Source organism: Oncorhynchus tshawytscha, unplaced genomic scaffold, assembly GCF_018296145.1.
Source record: "Oncorhynchus tshawytscha isolate Ot180627B unplaced genomic scaffold, Otsh_v2.0 Un_contig_2415_pilon_pilon, whole genome shotgun sequence".
Taxonomy (NCBI): domain Eukaryota; kingdom Metazoa; phylum Chordata; class Actinopteri; order Salmoniformes; family Salmonidae; genus Oncorhynchus; species Oncorhynchus tshawytscha.
In genome coordinates this window covers 57,109-71,791 of record NW_024608889.1, presented here as the reverse complement: position 1 = coordinate 71,791, position 14,683 = coordinate 57,109, and the positions used below count along the sequence as shown (strand labels likewise).

Sequence of the window (14,683 nt, the reverse complement as noted above, 5' to 3'; positions counted from 1 at the left end):
CTGCTGTATTTCGAATGGTGCTGTAATTCCTTTCCACAGAATACAGTACCGTAGTGTATTTTTGGAGCAGCAAGACCATTTTGTTTATGGCTCATAAATATATTTTGAGGCGTACCTTGTAAGAGACTATTCTTTTCACCTGTTAGTGAGAATGCTGTACCAATCTAACTCCTATGTGGTTACAGTGCCCCATCAATTTAAAATATATAGGGGATGGATAAGAGTGGTAGCAAGTCTTTGTTGTTTGAGCATTTTGCCATGTCCCTTTGGCCTGTTTTGCCCTGTAGTCGCTGCCGGTTTGGAAGCCTTTGTTAAGGCCTCTACAAGTGCAAATGATACAAAACACCAAATATTCATTGATATGCTGTCATTTATTTTTTTATTTCACATTTATTTAACCAGGCTGGCCAGTTGAGAACAAGTTCTCATTTACTACTGCGACCTGGCCAAGATAAAGCAAACCAGTGCGATAATAAACAGAGTTACACACGGAATAAACAAATGTACAGTCAATAATACAATAGAAAAAAGTCTATATACAGTGTGTGCAAATGAGGTAATATTAGGGCGATAAGGAAATAAATAGGCCGTAGTGGCGAAATAATGACAATTTAGCAAATAAACACTGGAGTGATAGATGTGCAGAAGATGAATGTGCAAGTAGAGATACTGGGGTGCAAAGGAGAATAAAAAAATATATATATATGGGGATGAGGTAGTTGGATGGGCTATGCACAGGTGCAATGATCTGTAAGCTGCTCTGACAGCTGATGCTTGGTGTAGTGATGCGCAGTAGGGTCGGGTGACTGCGCATCACTACACCACTCAGTAGGGTCGGGTGACTGCGCATCACTACACCATTCAGTCAGTAGGGTCGGGTGACTGCGCATTACTCCACCACTCAGTCAGTAGGGTCGGGTGACTGCGCATCACTACACCAGTCAGTAGGGTCGGGTGACTGGGCATCACTACACCACTCAGTCAGTAGGGTTGGGTGACTGCCATCACTACACCACTCAGTCAGTAGGGTTGGGTGACTGCCATCACTACACCACTCAGTCAGTAGGGTCGGGAGACTGCGGCATCACTACACCACTCAGTCAGTAGGGTCGGGAGACTGCGCATCACTACACCACTCAGTCAGTAGGGTCGGGTGACTGCCCATCTCTGGAACACTCATTGATGAAGACTTCCAAATAACAGCATCCTATCCGCTCTCTCCACAAGCTTAGGATCACTCCTCTCCTCCGTCTTTGGTTACCATGAGGGATGACGCCCACCGATTCGGCCCAGTAGTTGAAGGAGAGGCGGGCCCATCAGAGATTCAGCTGGGGAAGAAGAGAAGAAGCGTCCTCCGGGGCCAAATCTCTACCACGGTCTCCTCACTGCCAACGCCCGTCCATCCATCCGTAATGCGAGAAATAGTGCATCTGCAAGCCGGCCAGTGCGGTAACCAGATCGGAGCCAAGGTATCATTGTTGACTCATTTGTAATTTTACCAAGAAAATAGATTGCTTCATGTGAATTATTGCAGGCGAGCTAGATAAGCCACTTTTTTTTTAACCTCTTCGTAGCAAAATGAAGAAAGACTGCTGGTTATCAACCCATAAGACTTGTAGAGGAAGCTGGTGCAGAACTGCATTATCGATTGGCTATAATATAACATGCATGAAAAATGCATGGTCATTCCGTGCACAAAATAAATATGTGTATAAGAGAAATAGGCTAAACAATAGCTATATCCGATTACTATCAGTTTGAATCACTGTTGCATATGAAATGGGCAGATTTGTTATTGTTGCTGCTGACTCATTCCCAATAGTTATTTGGGTCCCTAAATGGATGTGCGGTGGAAGGGAGAGATAACAGTACTAGAATACCATCCTCTCCTCTCTTTTATGACACAACATATTTAACCTGATAAATATTTAGATCTAAATGGAATTTTAATACATAATTTAAATCATTTAGAGGCTTACAGAATGATGTAAAGGTAATATTTAATGCAAATTATGCTATTTGTGTTTCTCACAAAAAGGTAAATGTCCATGTAACAGAAAAGACATTGCATTATATCTATTAATTTATATTTTATATTCTAACTTGCATTTTAAATGGATGCTTCTGTGTATTACTATTGACTTGCATCTCAACTCCTCTCTCTCTCACTGTCTCAGTTCTGGGAGGTGATCAGTGATGAGCATGGCATCGACCCGACTGGAACCTACCATGGAGACAGCGACCTGCAGCTAGACAGGATCAATGTGTACTACAATGAGGCCTCAGGTACAGTATGCACATTTATACAGCATTGCATACATAAACCACATAATGTCACCAATTTTTGAAACAAACAGAAAATGCACAATTGATTAAATAGAATCTTGTATTAACAATGAAAAAAAATACTGGCATTCAGAGGTACCCTATTATCACAAATACAGTGCAAATATGCACAGTAATAATTGGTTCAGTACGCCCAATATTTATTTTCTTTTTCAGGTGGGAAGTATGTCCCCCGTGCCATCTTGGTGGATCTGGAGCCGGGCACCATGGACTCTGTCAGGTCTGGCCCCTTCGGACAGATCTTCAGGCCAGACAACTTTGTCTTCGGTGAGTGATTGGTTTGGTAGTCAGTGGAAATATGAGATTTGGTGGTAGACTACTAATGTAATCTTGTCCCAGGATATAATGGGTTTATGACACTTCTGTCTGCAGGCCAGAGTGGAGCTGGAAACAACTGGGCCAAGGGCCACTACACAGAGGGAGCAGAGCTGGTAGACTCTGTCATGGATGTAGTGAGGAAGGAGGCAGAGAGCTGTGACTGTCTCCAGGGTTTCCAGCTCACCCACTCCCTGGGTGGGGGTACTGGCTCTGGCATGGGCACCCTGCTCATTAGCAAGATCCGTGAGGAGTACCCTGACCGCATCATGAACACCTTCAGCGTGGTGCCCTCTCCCAAAGTGTCCGACACAGTGGTGGAGCCCTACAACGCCACCCTGTCTGTGCATCAGCTGGTGGAGAACACAGATGAGACCTTCTGCATCGACAACGAAGCCCTCTACGACATCTGCTTCCGCACTCTCAAGCTCACCACACCCACCTATGGAGACCTCAACCACCTGGTGTCAGCCACCATGAGTGGAGTGACCACCTGCCTTCGTTTCCCTGGCCAGCTCAACGCCGACCTCCGCAAACTGGCTGTCAACATGGTGCCCTTCCCCCGCCTGCACTTCTTCATGCCCGGCTTCGCCCCCCTCACCAGCAGGGGGAGCCAGCAGTACCGCGCCCTGTCCGTGCCTGAGCTCACCCAGCAGATGTTCGACACCAAGAACATGATGGCGGCCTGCGACCCTCGTCACGGCCGTTACCTCACCGTGGCCGCCATCTTCCGTGGTCGCATGTCCATGAAGGAGGTGGATGAGCAGATGCTCAACGTCCAGAACAAGAACAGCAGCTACTTTGTGGAATGGATCCCCAACAACGTGAAGACCGCTGTCTGCGACATCCCACCCCGCGGCCTCAAGATGTCTGCCACCTTCATCGGCAACAGCACAGCCATCCAGGAGCTGTTCAAGCGTATCTCTGAGCAGTTCACTGCCATGTTCCGCCGTAAGGCCTTCCTTCACTGGTACACCGGAGAGGGTATGGATGAGATGGAGTTCACTGAGGCAGAGAGCAACATGAATGACCTGGTGTCTGAGTACCAGCAGTACCAAGATGCCACCGCTGAGGAGGGTGAGTTTGAAGAGGAGGGAGAAGAGGAAGCCACCTAAACCATCCATCACTCAACTGCCAAACAGTCTATCACTCCCCTCCGTCCTGACCCCAACTCCATCCCTTCATCCTTACCATCTGCTTTCTCTCAAGAAGGCAGATGTTCCTAAATGAATTGAATGTTTTTCCACATTAAACAGTGATCTTACCAGATAGTAGTAAACTTTTGACATTATTTTGTTGTTGTATGTTGGAAATCCACTGAATTGTTTCTATTTTCCTACATTCATCTCATCATTGCTTTGCGGAATTAAAAACAAGTGATTTTAAAGTTAAAATTAAATTGGTACTTACTCTATGTTTTTATTGTTTTTATTTGATGGGTGTTATAAATAATTAATATGGTCTTATATAGACTTGATTACTGTACAACATGAAATTGAAATGACACACTAGGTTAAAGTTAGCATGTACAATTACAGTATGTTCACATACTGTAAATTATATGATTTTGAAGCCATGAGCCCAAAATGTCAAAGGTAAAAGCAGATTTACAAACCAGAAAAGGTCAACCACAGTTGGAAACTGGGTTTGTGAGGGAGCATTAACTATAGGCTGAAGACAAACTGCACTGCCCACTATGGGTTCATGCCAATGAGTTAGGAGCAATAAACTGCATTGGAATGCATTCCTAGAATGTAACAACAGGTGAAATGAGACTGACGTATAGTGACTGTTAAAGACAGAAAGACTTGGATTCATTGTTTTCAGCAGTCATCACTTCCCAGCTCCTGCAGTCAGTTGCCGCTGGCTAATAATTCTGACTGAAGCTATTTTGTCAATCACAGCTTCACCGAAAGCTGACTAGTAAGGTCTGCATGCTGAGCAAGTGCGTTATTTCTCATACACTTCACACTCACCATTTTAGGGATGTCTGATACATGATGTCAGCTTATACGATGCTCTGTCTTCTGCTTTTGCCCTCTCGTTAATTCCTCATAGAAGTCTGGTTGTGTTTTCACAAGAGAGAGAGAGAGAGAAGCAAGTCTTGACATCATCTGATCAAAGTCCAGCACTGATTATGCAAAGAAAATCTACTGAGGTGGCCAATTCTAAAAATGACTATTGGTATTTATTTAAAATGTAGGCTACAAAAGATAAATATGTCATGACATTGTGTAACAACTCTACATGATGAGAATTGAATCCCATCATAGGCTTTTCAAAATACAAACAGCGTACTGGTAAGAACACACATAGAAATATGATCTAATGTAGTATCACATTTCAGCCAATGTTAAATTAATGTAACAATTCTGAAATACTACAATACAATTATTCAAATGTAAACAATCATTCATTTTGTGCTTAAATGATTAATAATGACAAAATTATTTGTTCTGCACACAGTATCCGCAAACAGAATATCCCACTGGGAGAAATGTTTTCCAGATAATATTAGCTTACAGTGTCATTATCTGTAAAGCTGTATACAGGACTGATACAGGACTGATTCAGTAGTGAGACATGTAATTGAGGTAAGTAATCAGTGTAAAAATCTAGACAATGAAATGCTTTTCTGACAATCAATAGTGGTTAAACAAATATTATTGCATGCTATACATTTAAGTAATCTATAAGGCATTTATACAAACATTTACATTACATTCCAATATAATTTTTTACATGTATCATGGTAGCACAGGTAACAGCAGTCTGCTTACGATTATAGCAGTTAAAGACTGTATCCAGTCTTTTTGTAGCTGTTGAGAGAGCCAAATTGCCTAGACAGAGGAGTGAAATACTCAGACTGAAATGTATTTACCAAAGACGAGTATGAGCAGGGACTGAATACTGGTCCTCTTCCATCTAGTGCAGGTGATGGTTTGTTTCCTCTTCCAGTATGACCATTTGAATGATTGTGTACATGTGTATCCCATTCAAATATTCCAGTGCTATTAAATAACACACCATAGAGAAAGCAGTCAGAGCCCCATGAACCTTAGTTCTAGTTGTTCTAGTTACAGGCTGTGGTATTTGCTGTAGCTATCCCAACGTCTGTGTCCAGGTCCTGTACTAGCACTAGTCCATGTGCTTGCAGTACGTACAGTACACAGTGCCTGGGCCCTCCTCTTCCAGGGCTAGGTGCTGTGTACCTCTCGTCCCATCCTGTATCTGTCAACGTTGTGTCATGACCCTCTAATATCTAGGTAATCATCAGCTCTTTAGGTGGAGCTTCTACAGTCATCAGGATTTAGCTGTTGCTTGGATGTACAGGACAGGTTTTGAGAGACTTCTGAGAGACTAGGCTCAGATGAGTCTCTCCTCCTTGGGCAGTTTGAGTGCGTCTGGTGTCTCAACACTGCTGGCCCCCGTCTGCTCCTCAGCACTGGGCCGGTACGTCCCCTCCATCTGCCTCTTCTTCCTCACCACGCAGAAAAGCCACACTAGCACAGCAGATGCTATGGCCAGCAGCCCCAGTATAACAGTCGGGGCCACTATAGCTGCAATGTTGGGTCCCTAGATGCAGAACAACACAGGGGTAGTAGTCATTCTCAGAAATAAAGCTGGATACTTCTGGTTTAAGTTCCTCTAACAAAAACAGAGATAAAGATAGCAGCAGTTTACTCACTGGGGCAGTTGTGTTAGAGGGTAGACTATTAGTTGTGTTGTCCCCTGTAGAAAACATTCAAGATTACCACTCAGGTCATTGTAATAGTTTGCTACAAGAATACAAATAGACCCTCTCTTTGATCAATGTAGCATAACACAATAGGATTGAACAATGTGGAAAAACAGGCCATTTTAAAATGACACACTGTATACCAAGTGCAGGTGATAGAAATGACACATGTGGTGCTCTGAGGCAACAACCTACATGTCCACACATGACCACATACCAGAACAACATGCAAATGTAAAAGCATGTATATGAGTATTGTTTGTATTATTTTTTAGTTGTATTGTTTGTATATCATTGTATTTTAAATTTGTGACTGTTTCAGTTGTTTTGTTACTTTTCATGTTTTATGTTTTTTCTGGACCCCAGGAAGAGTAGCTGCAGCTTCTGTAAAAACTCATGGGGATCATAATAAACAAATAAGCAAATGTTTTAACACATCAAGTTACTTAAATACAGTTAAGAGTCATTTAATTACAACCTAGGGGGAGAGGGAAACAAAACAGAAAGGTGGAAGTTGATGTCATTTTTAGATTGATAGATTGACAACATAATAGCCTGTTGCAATGCGATGGGATCACTGAGTTCCTCAAGTCCAGTGCTTTTTTTCAGGCACTTTCTCCATGACAAGCCATGTGATTACTCTGTGACATCTCGCACAGTAACTACTTGAATGTAGGAGAGGGGGAGGAGAGGACTTGGAATGCAGCCTTTGCCCGTGGTCAGTGAAGCTCAGCCCCTGAACAGTTTTACTAGTTGAAGTATCTGGAAAAGCACTATTATATTTTGGTTACCATGTCAGTGAGGTGTCAAAGTGAAAGTGATTATTGACTATTAATTCACAGTAGATGTCTTGCTTAGAAAACTGTCAACGCCCATTTAGGGATGTCAAACTAAGTTAATGATTGACTAATGCAAATAGTAAAATAGTAAACTCCCCAGGGACAAAAGTACACCTTGATAACTAAAAACAAGGGTAGGTTGTTTGGGGGAGGGGCACAACTTTTGCTCAAAATGAGACACAGGAAAACCTCCTGTAGCAGTGACAGCCTGATACGTTTATTGTAGCAAACTAACTACAGTTGACATTACAGCTTGGAGGTGTCTGCATTGTAGTGCAGCCATTGTTCAGTGTTGTCCCATTACCAGAAAATCAGAAGAGCACTCAGAACAACCACTAAGGGCTGCTTTATCTATTGTTTCTTGCTGGGTAATATACAGCTATAATGCATTGTGAAAACGTTCTATAAGCACATACAACCCCGTTATAACGTCTTACTATCATCTGATAATGATCCTGACTAACAGTTCAGTGGACTGACAAATAGCAGTGTAAAATATAACATATAAGGGCTCATACATACTTTATAACCAGTAATAAACCATTACAAATACAAGCATTATGTATTACCATACGTCTTTCAGAGAAATCACATGTCCGCATTAAGAAAAGTGGGTGTACCAGAGCTTTTCATACCAATGGTGCCTACCCAAAGCTCTCACGCATTACGAAATATTTGTACAACCTGTTGGCATGTTACTGCATGCTTTAGTTTTTTATTGAGTAATGCCTAGAATTGTGTGCACCCTGCTTTTGTGTTTTTGTGCATATTGTTCCAAGTACAGTACATATTGTTCCAAGTACAGAGACAATCTAGTGTGGTGGTGATGGGGTTATTTCACAAGAAGGATGGGGGGGTTGTAGAGGTGGTGGCATGACTCACCCACAACCCAGGAAGGATTACTCCCCAAAACCAGGAGTAGGACACTCCCAGCCAGGAGACCAGGCCAGGCCGCGATGTCTGGGAGCAGTGCCATCTCCATTCAAACCAATGGGTTCTAAAGAGGGTAGACCATCTGCAAGGGGATGCCTGGACATCAGGTCGGTGCCATTTCATCAAGAGTAGTGCTCAGCAGACAAGCACACCGGCGTCAGTCTCCAGGGCCGCTCTAGAGAGATGAAGGTGATGGTGTTAAAGAAAAAAAGAACCGTTCATAAGGAGCCACACTGAGCCCGAGTCTCTATTGAAACCCCAATGTTATTGAGTCTGGTTCATAATGTGACATAAAATGTAAGAGAAGATGAAATCATAACAGTTTTCTGTATTTCATTCTGCATAGAATCATTGTAAGTCCCAGGAGAAACAATTATCCCATACCATGACAATACAATGAATAATGAATCAAGTTTTTATAAACATTTCCGACTGTCAGAAACTGTCCAACCGGAAATTGATAGGCCTGCAGGTAGCCTAGGGGTTAAGAGCATTGTGCCAGTAACTGAAAGGTCGCTGGTTAGAATCTCTAAGCCGACTAGATAAAAACATCTGACGATGTTCCCCTTAAGCAAGGCACTTAACCCTAATGGCTCCTGGAAGTCGCTCTGGATAAGAGCATCTGCTAAATAACTAAAATGTACATTTGACCATAGAGGCAAAATTACAATTGTGATTAATTCAGCACGATGTCAAAACATGAACAATTGCACCTGTTTAGGGAAAACTTGGTGGGAACAATTGCACCTGGGAGGTGGGGGGGAGGGCATTGAGATAACAAATGACAATTCATAAATCATATTCTTAGTAAATGTTGTGAAAGTAGCATCCTATCGAAATAAAAGTAAACCCTTGTTAAAGTATTGTAAAGTATAGGATTTATAGCGCCCCATAATTCATTTTCAATACTTCCAAGCCATTTTATGTAAAGAGAAACTGCACTCATGCTCCACAACAAATTAGTGGATCTAATAATACAAGAAGTATTAATTTTATTATAGACAGACCTGTACAGATCATTTTTACACACCTTTTCACCGAATAATGTTGATATCCGTTTTAGGCAACGGGGATCAATCCAACTCCTTGCGGAAAAAAACAACGTCTCGCTTCCGCCGCCTCACCTAAACGAGTGAGTTGGTGAACGGAAACTCGATCATATGTTAGGACGTGTTTATGATTAAACCTTTCCCAACAACGTCTGAAAAATAATCTGTAAACTAAATCCGATCGCAAAGCCGTTTTACTGGCTGAATGGGTTTATTTTGATATATATCACCGTAGACTACCTGTATAGATTTAACTATGTAAAACAGTTTTTTTAAATTCCCTCTTCACGTCGCCCCTATGGTCACATGGTTCACTTCAGTCTCGTGTTACAGTACCTGAGCCCAGTGTCAACCTGTGGCACAGGAGACAGATACCCTTTGTATGATGTGGCACCAGACTAGTGGACAGAAATCCACCTGCTCAATGGAGCCTACTTCCTCCCATTGCTCATGCTCTCTCACTCATTATGGATCCTTTACTATTAGAGTTCTATGGGACCCTTTCTCAAGTTCTGCACTGTTCTATTGATGTATGTCTGAAGCCTTGAAAGTGTTCATCTACCTTTTTTTTCCATCTGCAAAAGAAAGATAAAAGGCTGTGGAATATGTTCAGGCCCAATGAGTAAACACTGAACATTTTGAGAAACTTTGGGCTGCATTTTTTAAATCCTGTATTTTAGGGACACATGTTTCATGTGAGTGCATGGTGAGAATTTGTTTGCAGTTTTAGGACCTCTAGTGGAGAGCAATTATATTTTTCTAGCTGACCCTATCCTCAAAGCAAGATAAAAAGAATCCTGAAATACCATAAACACAGCTAATCATGGTCCCTTAATCCTTGCCTAATCGCAGTTTCATCTAGGCCTATGCCAGAATGTGACTGAAGACTGGCATAGAAAACACAATCTGATCCATGTATGATTCTATTTCCATGTTTGTATTTGGTGTGGTTGATTGTCAACCCATAACCACCCCAATATTGTATGTTATGTAGGCCTACATTCTGCAGTCTGCAAAAAGCACTGATTAGTCACATCATTATGTGTGCAGAATGTATCCCTGCCACATAGGTCCTTCGGTTAATGGTCTCCCATGAATCGACACACACAACATAAACTTGAAGTATGCATCATCAATTGCTAGAGCCCTACACATATACACAAATCCACTGAAAACACACAAAATGTGGTGAAGACATTATGGGACCAAAAATGAAATAGTCTTGGGACTTTCCTCTTCATTCCAGACTGGAATGTAGACATTTTCCATCTAAAAGAGTGGCTGAATTTGGTAGAGTGGTTGTGTTTGTTTGCTTTGGCCAAAAGCAATGGGTAGCTATGGTCAGGGAGTAGGGTCCTGTGTGAATTTAATTGCTCTCTCTAATTCTCTACCTTTCTCGAAACGTTTTGGCAATTGCACCCCAGTCCACCTGGCTTGTATGGATCCCTGTTGTTCGTCCCAGACCTGCTGTTTTCACTAGACACAGTGCTTGTGATGGCTTGAAAAGCCAATCATTTAGCTTTAATGTTGTTCTATCCAGCTGAATCATTTGTTTAGAACTCCACCAGGCAAAAAAGAGGACCACCCCTTATAGCCTGGTTCCCCATTTCTTCTTTTTGGCCTTTCTGACATTTTGGATATCAGCTTTGTGAAATTTACTTTGGCGGGTGGTTTTTTGAAATAGTCTTGTGGCGTTGTTCGAACAAAACTTGTTGCTTGCCAATCAGGGTTCTACCCAGCGAATATTTTAGAACAGATAACAGTAAATACTGGCGGGTTGTTTTTGAAAACATTAATGGAACTTTCTTTAAAAATAATGGCACTTTCTTTAAAAAAATTTCTGTTGAAATGATTGTCTCATATAGCAGGCTATCATAACAATAAGATATCTACCTAGTAATTTCAAAATTACACTAAAGCGTAGCTGTCAACTTGCAAAATCAGATGCATTTTTAAATGCAAAAACGAATTTCTTCAGTGATATAATTTATCTTTGTGTACGCTGCGTGAAAACATTGCTTGCTAGTTGCTACATTGTTGAGGCCTGAAACCTTCCCCGGGAAAATTTGCTAGCCACTCTCAGCCAGCGTGTCTGTCACTCGCAGCAGGAGCCGCAATAATGGCGAAGGTTCAAGTACTAAATGTCGCTGTCCTCGATAACCCGAGTCGATTCGGAAACCCATTTCAATTCGAAATAACATTTGAGTGCATGGAAGACCTGCCAGAAGGTAAGTGTTGTGCTTACCTGTCGAATAATTACTTTGTTTATTCTCATCTAACGATTTATGGCTAGCTTGCTAACGTTAGCTCGCTAGCTAAATCTCAGACGATGTGGGGCTAGTTTGCTAACTTGAGATTCTCAACTAGGCTAGATACTTCATGTTCAAACTGGCAATTTAGCTAGCGAACTAACGTTAGCAAACTTGCCATAAATCGTCAGATGAGAATTAAAGTAATTATTCGACCGGTGGCAAACAATGGTTAATTGATCCCTTATGTCTACTGAACAAAGAGGTGTCTCTTTAAAAAACCTATAAATAAATAAAACACTATATGATATATATATATAGTTGATATATATATAGTTGATATAAAACGGCTGTACTTTAGTGATATTGCTTAGGGCTAGTTACGATGGCGTTAGTTGATATTGCTAGTTAGTTGGCTACTTTGCCTATAGCTGGCTTTTTTAGCCAGAATGGTGTCCAACTTTGTTTGTATTTTGTTGGCTGCGGCGGGGAATTCTGACGGAGGTAACTAACGTTAACTTCTAGAACACGCATTGACATGTCCACTTGCCTTTCGCGTTATCTACCCAAACAATCAAATAAATTCACAGGTGTCATTGATAACAACATTCTGACCAGAGCAGTCTTCACAGTCCAGCAATTTCCTTGCTTTCTCCAAAATTTCGAACTGAGTTTGTGGGTCCGGAAGACAGTGATTTGATTTGACTTTTTTTGTGTTGCAGATCTTGAGTGGAAGATCATATATGTGGGTTCAGCAGAGAGTGAAGAGTATGACCAGACCCTTGACTCTGTTCTGGTTGGCCCAGTACCAGCCGGGAGGCACATGTTCGTGTTCCAGGTGATTTTTTTTTTATTTTTTATATATTTTTTTTTAATCAATAGATGGCAGTAACTAACAATGTTATTTCAGCAGTAGTCTGGCTGCAGCTTTCCTTGCCCCTCTTCATTTCTCTCTCTCCCGAGTGGACCTGCTCTGACTTGGGGCCAAGGCCAGGCCACTGGTACTTTTAAGATATAATTTACATAACAATGGCCAACTGTGAACATTTGTTAACACCTTCACAAAGCAACTCATTTGATGATGCAGAGATTGATTCTGTCGTTAGTGACAGACCTAGCGATGGAAACCTTTCCCAAACAACACTGTGCTTATAACATAATCACTAGCAACACTGGTGCTGTATTGGAGAAATCAGATATAGAAACTACACCCTCCCCCTTACCCCTCTCTTCTCCTGCCTTCCTCCTTGCACCTCATCTACTGTATGTTATCCTTCAACAGGCGGATGCCCCAAACACGGGTCTGATTCCAGAAAGTGATGCTGTCGGTGTAACTGTGGCGCTAATCACCTGTACATACCGCGGACAGGAGTTCATTCGTATTGGGTACTACGTCAACAACGAGTACACCGACCCTGAGCTGCGGGAAAACCCACCCATAAAACCTGACTATGGACAGGTAAAGGAGGAAACTCAATGGGTGTGCTTGACTGTGTTTCCTTCCAGGAAGATGTTCAAGTTGTGTTAGTCGTATGTATAGGATACATAAGGTATACACTGTCCAACAAAATGCTTACTTGCACTTTACTTGTTCTCTCCCATCTGCCCTTGTTCCCATTCACATATCTGAAAGGACTGTTACATTAATCTTGTGTAAACTAGGTGGAGCTATTGCTTATACCTACCAATTTTATCAGATCTATGAAGGCAATGAATGATGGCAGAGGAGAGGGGACATCTTTTTGGAACAAATGAAACCTTTGCGTTGTGGAAGGGCGAAATATCCATTAATACATTGGTCTTAAAGTGCAAACTCCACTCACTCATCAGGGGCACGTGTGCCACAGTACTGCTCAGGCTTTAGTATAATGTAAAAATGGAACATGTCTTCTGGCAAATATAAGTACATCTACTGAAATAATTTCCCTCTTTAATGCTGTTTGTCTTCCAGCTCCAGAGAAATATTTTGGCTTCAAACCCACGTGTAACAAGATTCCATATCAACTGGGAAGGGTGTGCAGAAAGGATGGAAGACTCAGAGAATGTGGATCCTGCCCCCAACTCTATGCTGCCCCCATCTTGCCTCCCGGGCAAGGCCCCACCCATAGGGTTGCTACCTGACAACTCTATGGACTGCTTGTAGAGGGAAACATACATATACACATAATCTTTGATCAACCCAAGCACTATAAGCAGAAGAATGGACATGGACATTCTGACTTGGATGTACAGCCAGCTTTGCCTTACAGCTGCCCTTATTTCCCAGAAACTGTCAACAACACACTCCCAACTTGGACTACAGTGTCTTGCAACCAAGACAATCTTTCTGGAGTAATCTTTATTATGTATTGGAAGTTTTTCACTTTCATGTATATAACATGGTGAAAAAAAGTTGTAAAACTAAGTCATCCCTTAAATTTTAATACTATCAACAGGGCAACAGCTGAAGTATCCAAGTTTCCATAGATGGTTAGCAGCTAATTGGCAGAAATACTGATTCACACCAACTAGTCAGCTGTTAATTATGTGATGTAAATACCAACAGAGGATTATGACACTAGTGAAGCAAAATGGAGGAAGAAATTACTCAAGTTGCAGGAAGGAAAATAATGGTGTTATTTTTTTGTACTTTCTGAGCCATTGTGTTTCAGTGGTTATGGTCCTTATAGCATTTGAGTTACACTTTTCCCTGTTGGTGTTTTGGGAGACTTTTGGATGGGTGGGGTGGGGGGGTGTTAATAATGGTATGTACATATGTTTATTTTCCTGTGTGCCATTTTGTTTTTGAAATAAAAATCTTTTTGTTATGTGATGTGTGATTGTCCCTGACAAGCTTTGAGACGTGATAAAATGGCAGATGTTGAACTCTAGGAGAATCACCTTTTTTCAACTTTGAAAAAATAATGGGTGGGCTTCCTCAACTTTTTGTTGCATTCATAAATATCTGTAGTGAAGTATGCTCACCTGTAGTGCATATTTTGAAATTGGTAGCCTGGCTTGCTTGTTGCCATGCAATTTGAATTACAGCTGTGTTCAAGACAAAATTGTTAACATGCAAATCTCCCTTTTCACTGAATCATGTTCTCTTGTCATTGACTTCAGAGTTCACTGAATGTAATTGTAATCCTTTAGTGAACGGTTTGCTGAAAAAACATGCATGTATGGACGTTTGCAATTATGGTCAGCTATGAAATGTATGGCTGTCATTTTCTG

The 14,683-nt window shown here is 41.6% G+C and overlaps 3 protein-coding genes across 4 annotated transcripts; 2 read left to right on the top strand and 1 right to left on the bottom strand.

The window, feature by feature from the left end:
- Positions 1-1,315: 1,315 nt before the first annotated feature.
- LOC112259041 (tubulin beta-4B chain) lies at positions 1,316-4,075 on the top strand. Its single transcript, XM_024433805.2, has 4 exons — positions 1,316-1,469; positions 2,178-2,286; positions 2,503-2,613; positions 2,719-4,075. Exons 1-4 carry the CDS (start codon positions 1,413-1,415, stop codon positions 3,774-3,776), a joined length of 1,335 nt encoding a protein of 444 aa, XP_024289573.2. The 5' UTR covers positions 1,316-1,412; the 3' UTR covers positions 3,777-4,075.
- A 755-nt stretch (positions 4,076-4,830) lies between these two features.
- On the bottom strand, positions 4,831-9,534 carry crb3a (crumbs homolog 3a). The gene is made up of 4 exons (XM_024433807.2): positions 9,203-9,534; positions 8,122-8,347; positions 6,350-6,393; positions 4,831-6,237 (listed from the first exon to the last, which is right to left on the bottom strand). Exons 2-4 carry the CDS (start codon positions 8,219-8,221, stop codon positions 6,028-6,030), a joined length of 354 nt encoding a protein of 117 aa, XP_024289575.2. The 5' UTR covers positions 8,222-8,347; positions 9,203-9,534; the 3' UTR covers positions 4,831-6,027.
- A 1,498-nt stretch (positions 9,535-11,032) lies between these two features.
- Positions 11,033-14,335, top strand: LOC112226219 (histone chaperone asf1b-B). 2 transcript variants are annotated; one of them, XM_042313814.1, is made up of 4 exons: positions 11,033-11,449; positions 12,193-12,308; positions 12,753-12,929; positions 13,422-14,335. In XM_042313814.1, the coding sequence occupies exons 1-4, from the start codon at positions 11,341-11,343 to the stop codon at positions 13,611-13,613; spliced, it is 594 nt and encodes a 197-aa protein (XP_042169748.1). In that variant the 5' UTR covers positions 11,033-11,340; the 3' UTR covers positions 13,614-14,335. The 2 variants fall into 2 exon arrangements, with proteins under 2 accessions (XP_042169748.1, XP_024246355.1); XM_024390587.2 differs by lacking the exon at positions 11,033-11,449 and adding an exon at positions 11,879-11,974.
- The last annotated feature ends 348 nt before the right edge of the window (positions 14,336-14,683 follow it).

What these genes read in the sequence shown, in the direction of transcription:
- crb3a (XM_024433807.2), bottom strand. Translation starts at nt 8,221, where the DNA reads ATGGAGATGGCACTGCTCCCAGACATCGCGGCCTGGCCTGGTCTCCTG. An exon ending in TAATCCTTCCTGGGTTGTGG is followed by an intron (nt 6,394 to 8,121) that starts GTGAGTCATGCC and finishes TGTTTTCTACAG; the next exon opens with GGGACAACACAACTAATAGT. An exon ending in CCTCTAACACAACTGCCCCA is followed by an intron (nt 6,238 to 6,349) that starts GTGAGTAAACTG and finishes TTCTGCATCTAG; the next exon opens with GGACCCAACATTGCAGCTAT.
- LOC112226219 (XM_042313814.1), top strand. Translation starts at nt 11,341, where the DNA reads ATGGCGAAGGTTCAAGTACTAAATGTCGCTGTCCTCGATAACCCGAGT. An exon ending in CATGGAAGACCTGCCAGAAG is followed by an intron (nt 11,450 to 12,192) that starts GTAAGTGTTGTG and finishes TTTGTGTTGCAG; the next exon opens with ATCTTGAGTGGAAGATCATA. An exon ending in TAAAACCTGACTATGGACAG is followed by an intron (nt 12,930 to 13,421) that starts GTAAAGGAGGAA and finishes TTTGTCTTCCAG; the next exon opens with CTCCAGAGAAATATTTTGGC.
- LOC112259041 (XM_024433805.2), top strand. Translation starts at nt 1,413, where the DNA reads ATGCGAGAAATAGTGCATCTGCAAGCCGGCCAGTGCGGTAACCAGATC. An exon ending in GTACTACAATGAGGCCTCAG is followed by an intron (nt 2,287 to 2,502) that starts GTACAGTATGCA and finishes TTTCTTTTTCAG; the next exon opens with GTGGGAAGTATGTCCCCCGT. An exon ending in GCCAGACAACTTTGTCTTCG is followed by an intron (nt 2,614 to 2,718) that starts GTGAGTGATTGG and finishes TTCTGTCTGCAG; the next exon opens with GCCAGAGTGGAGCTGGAAAC.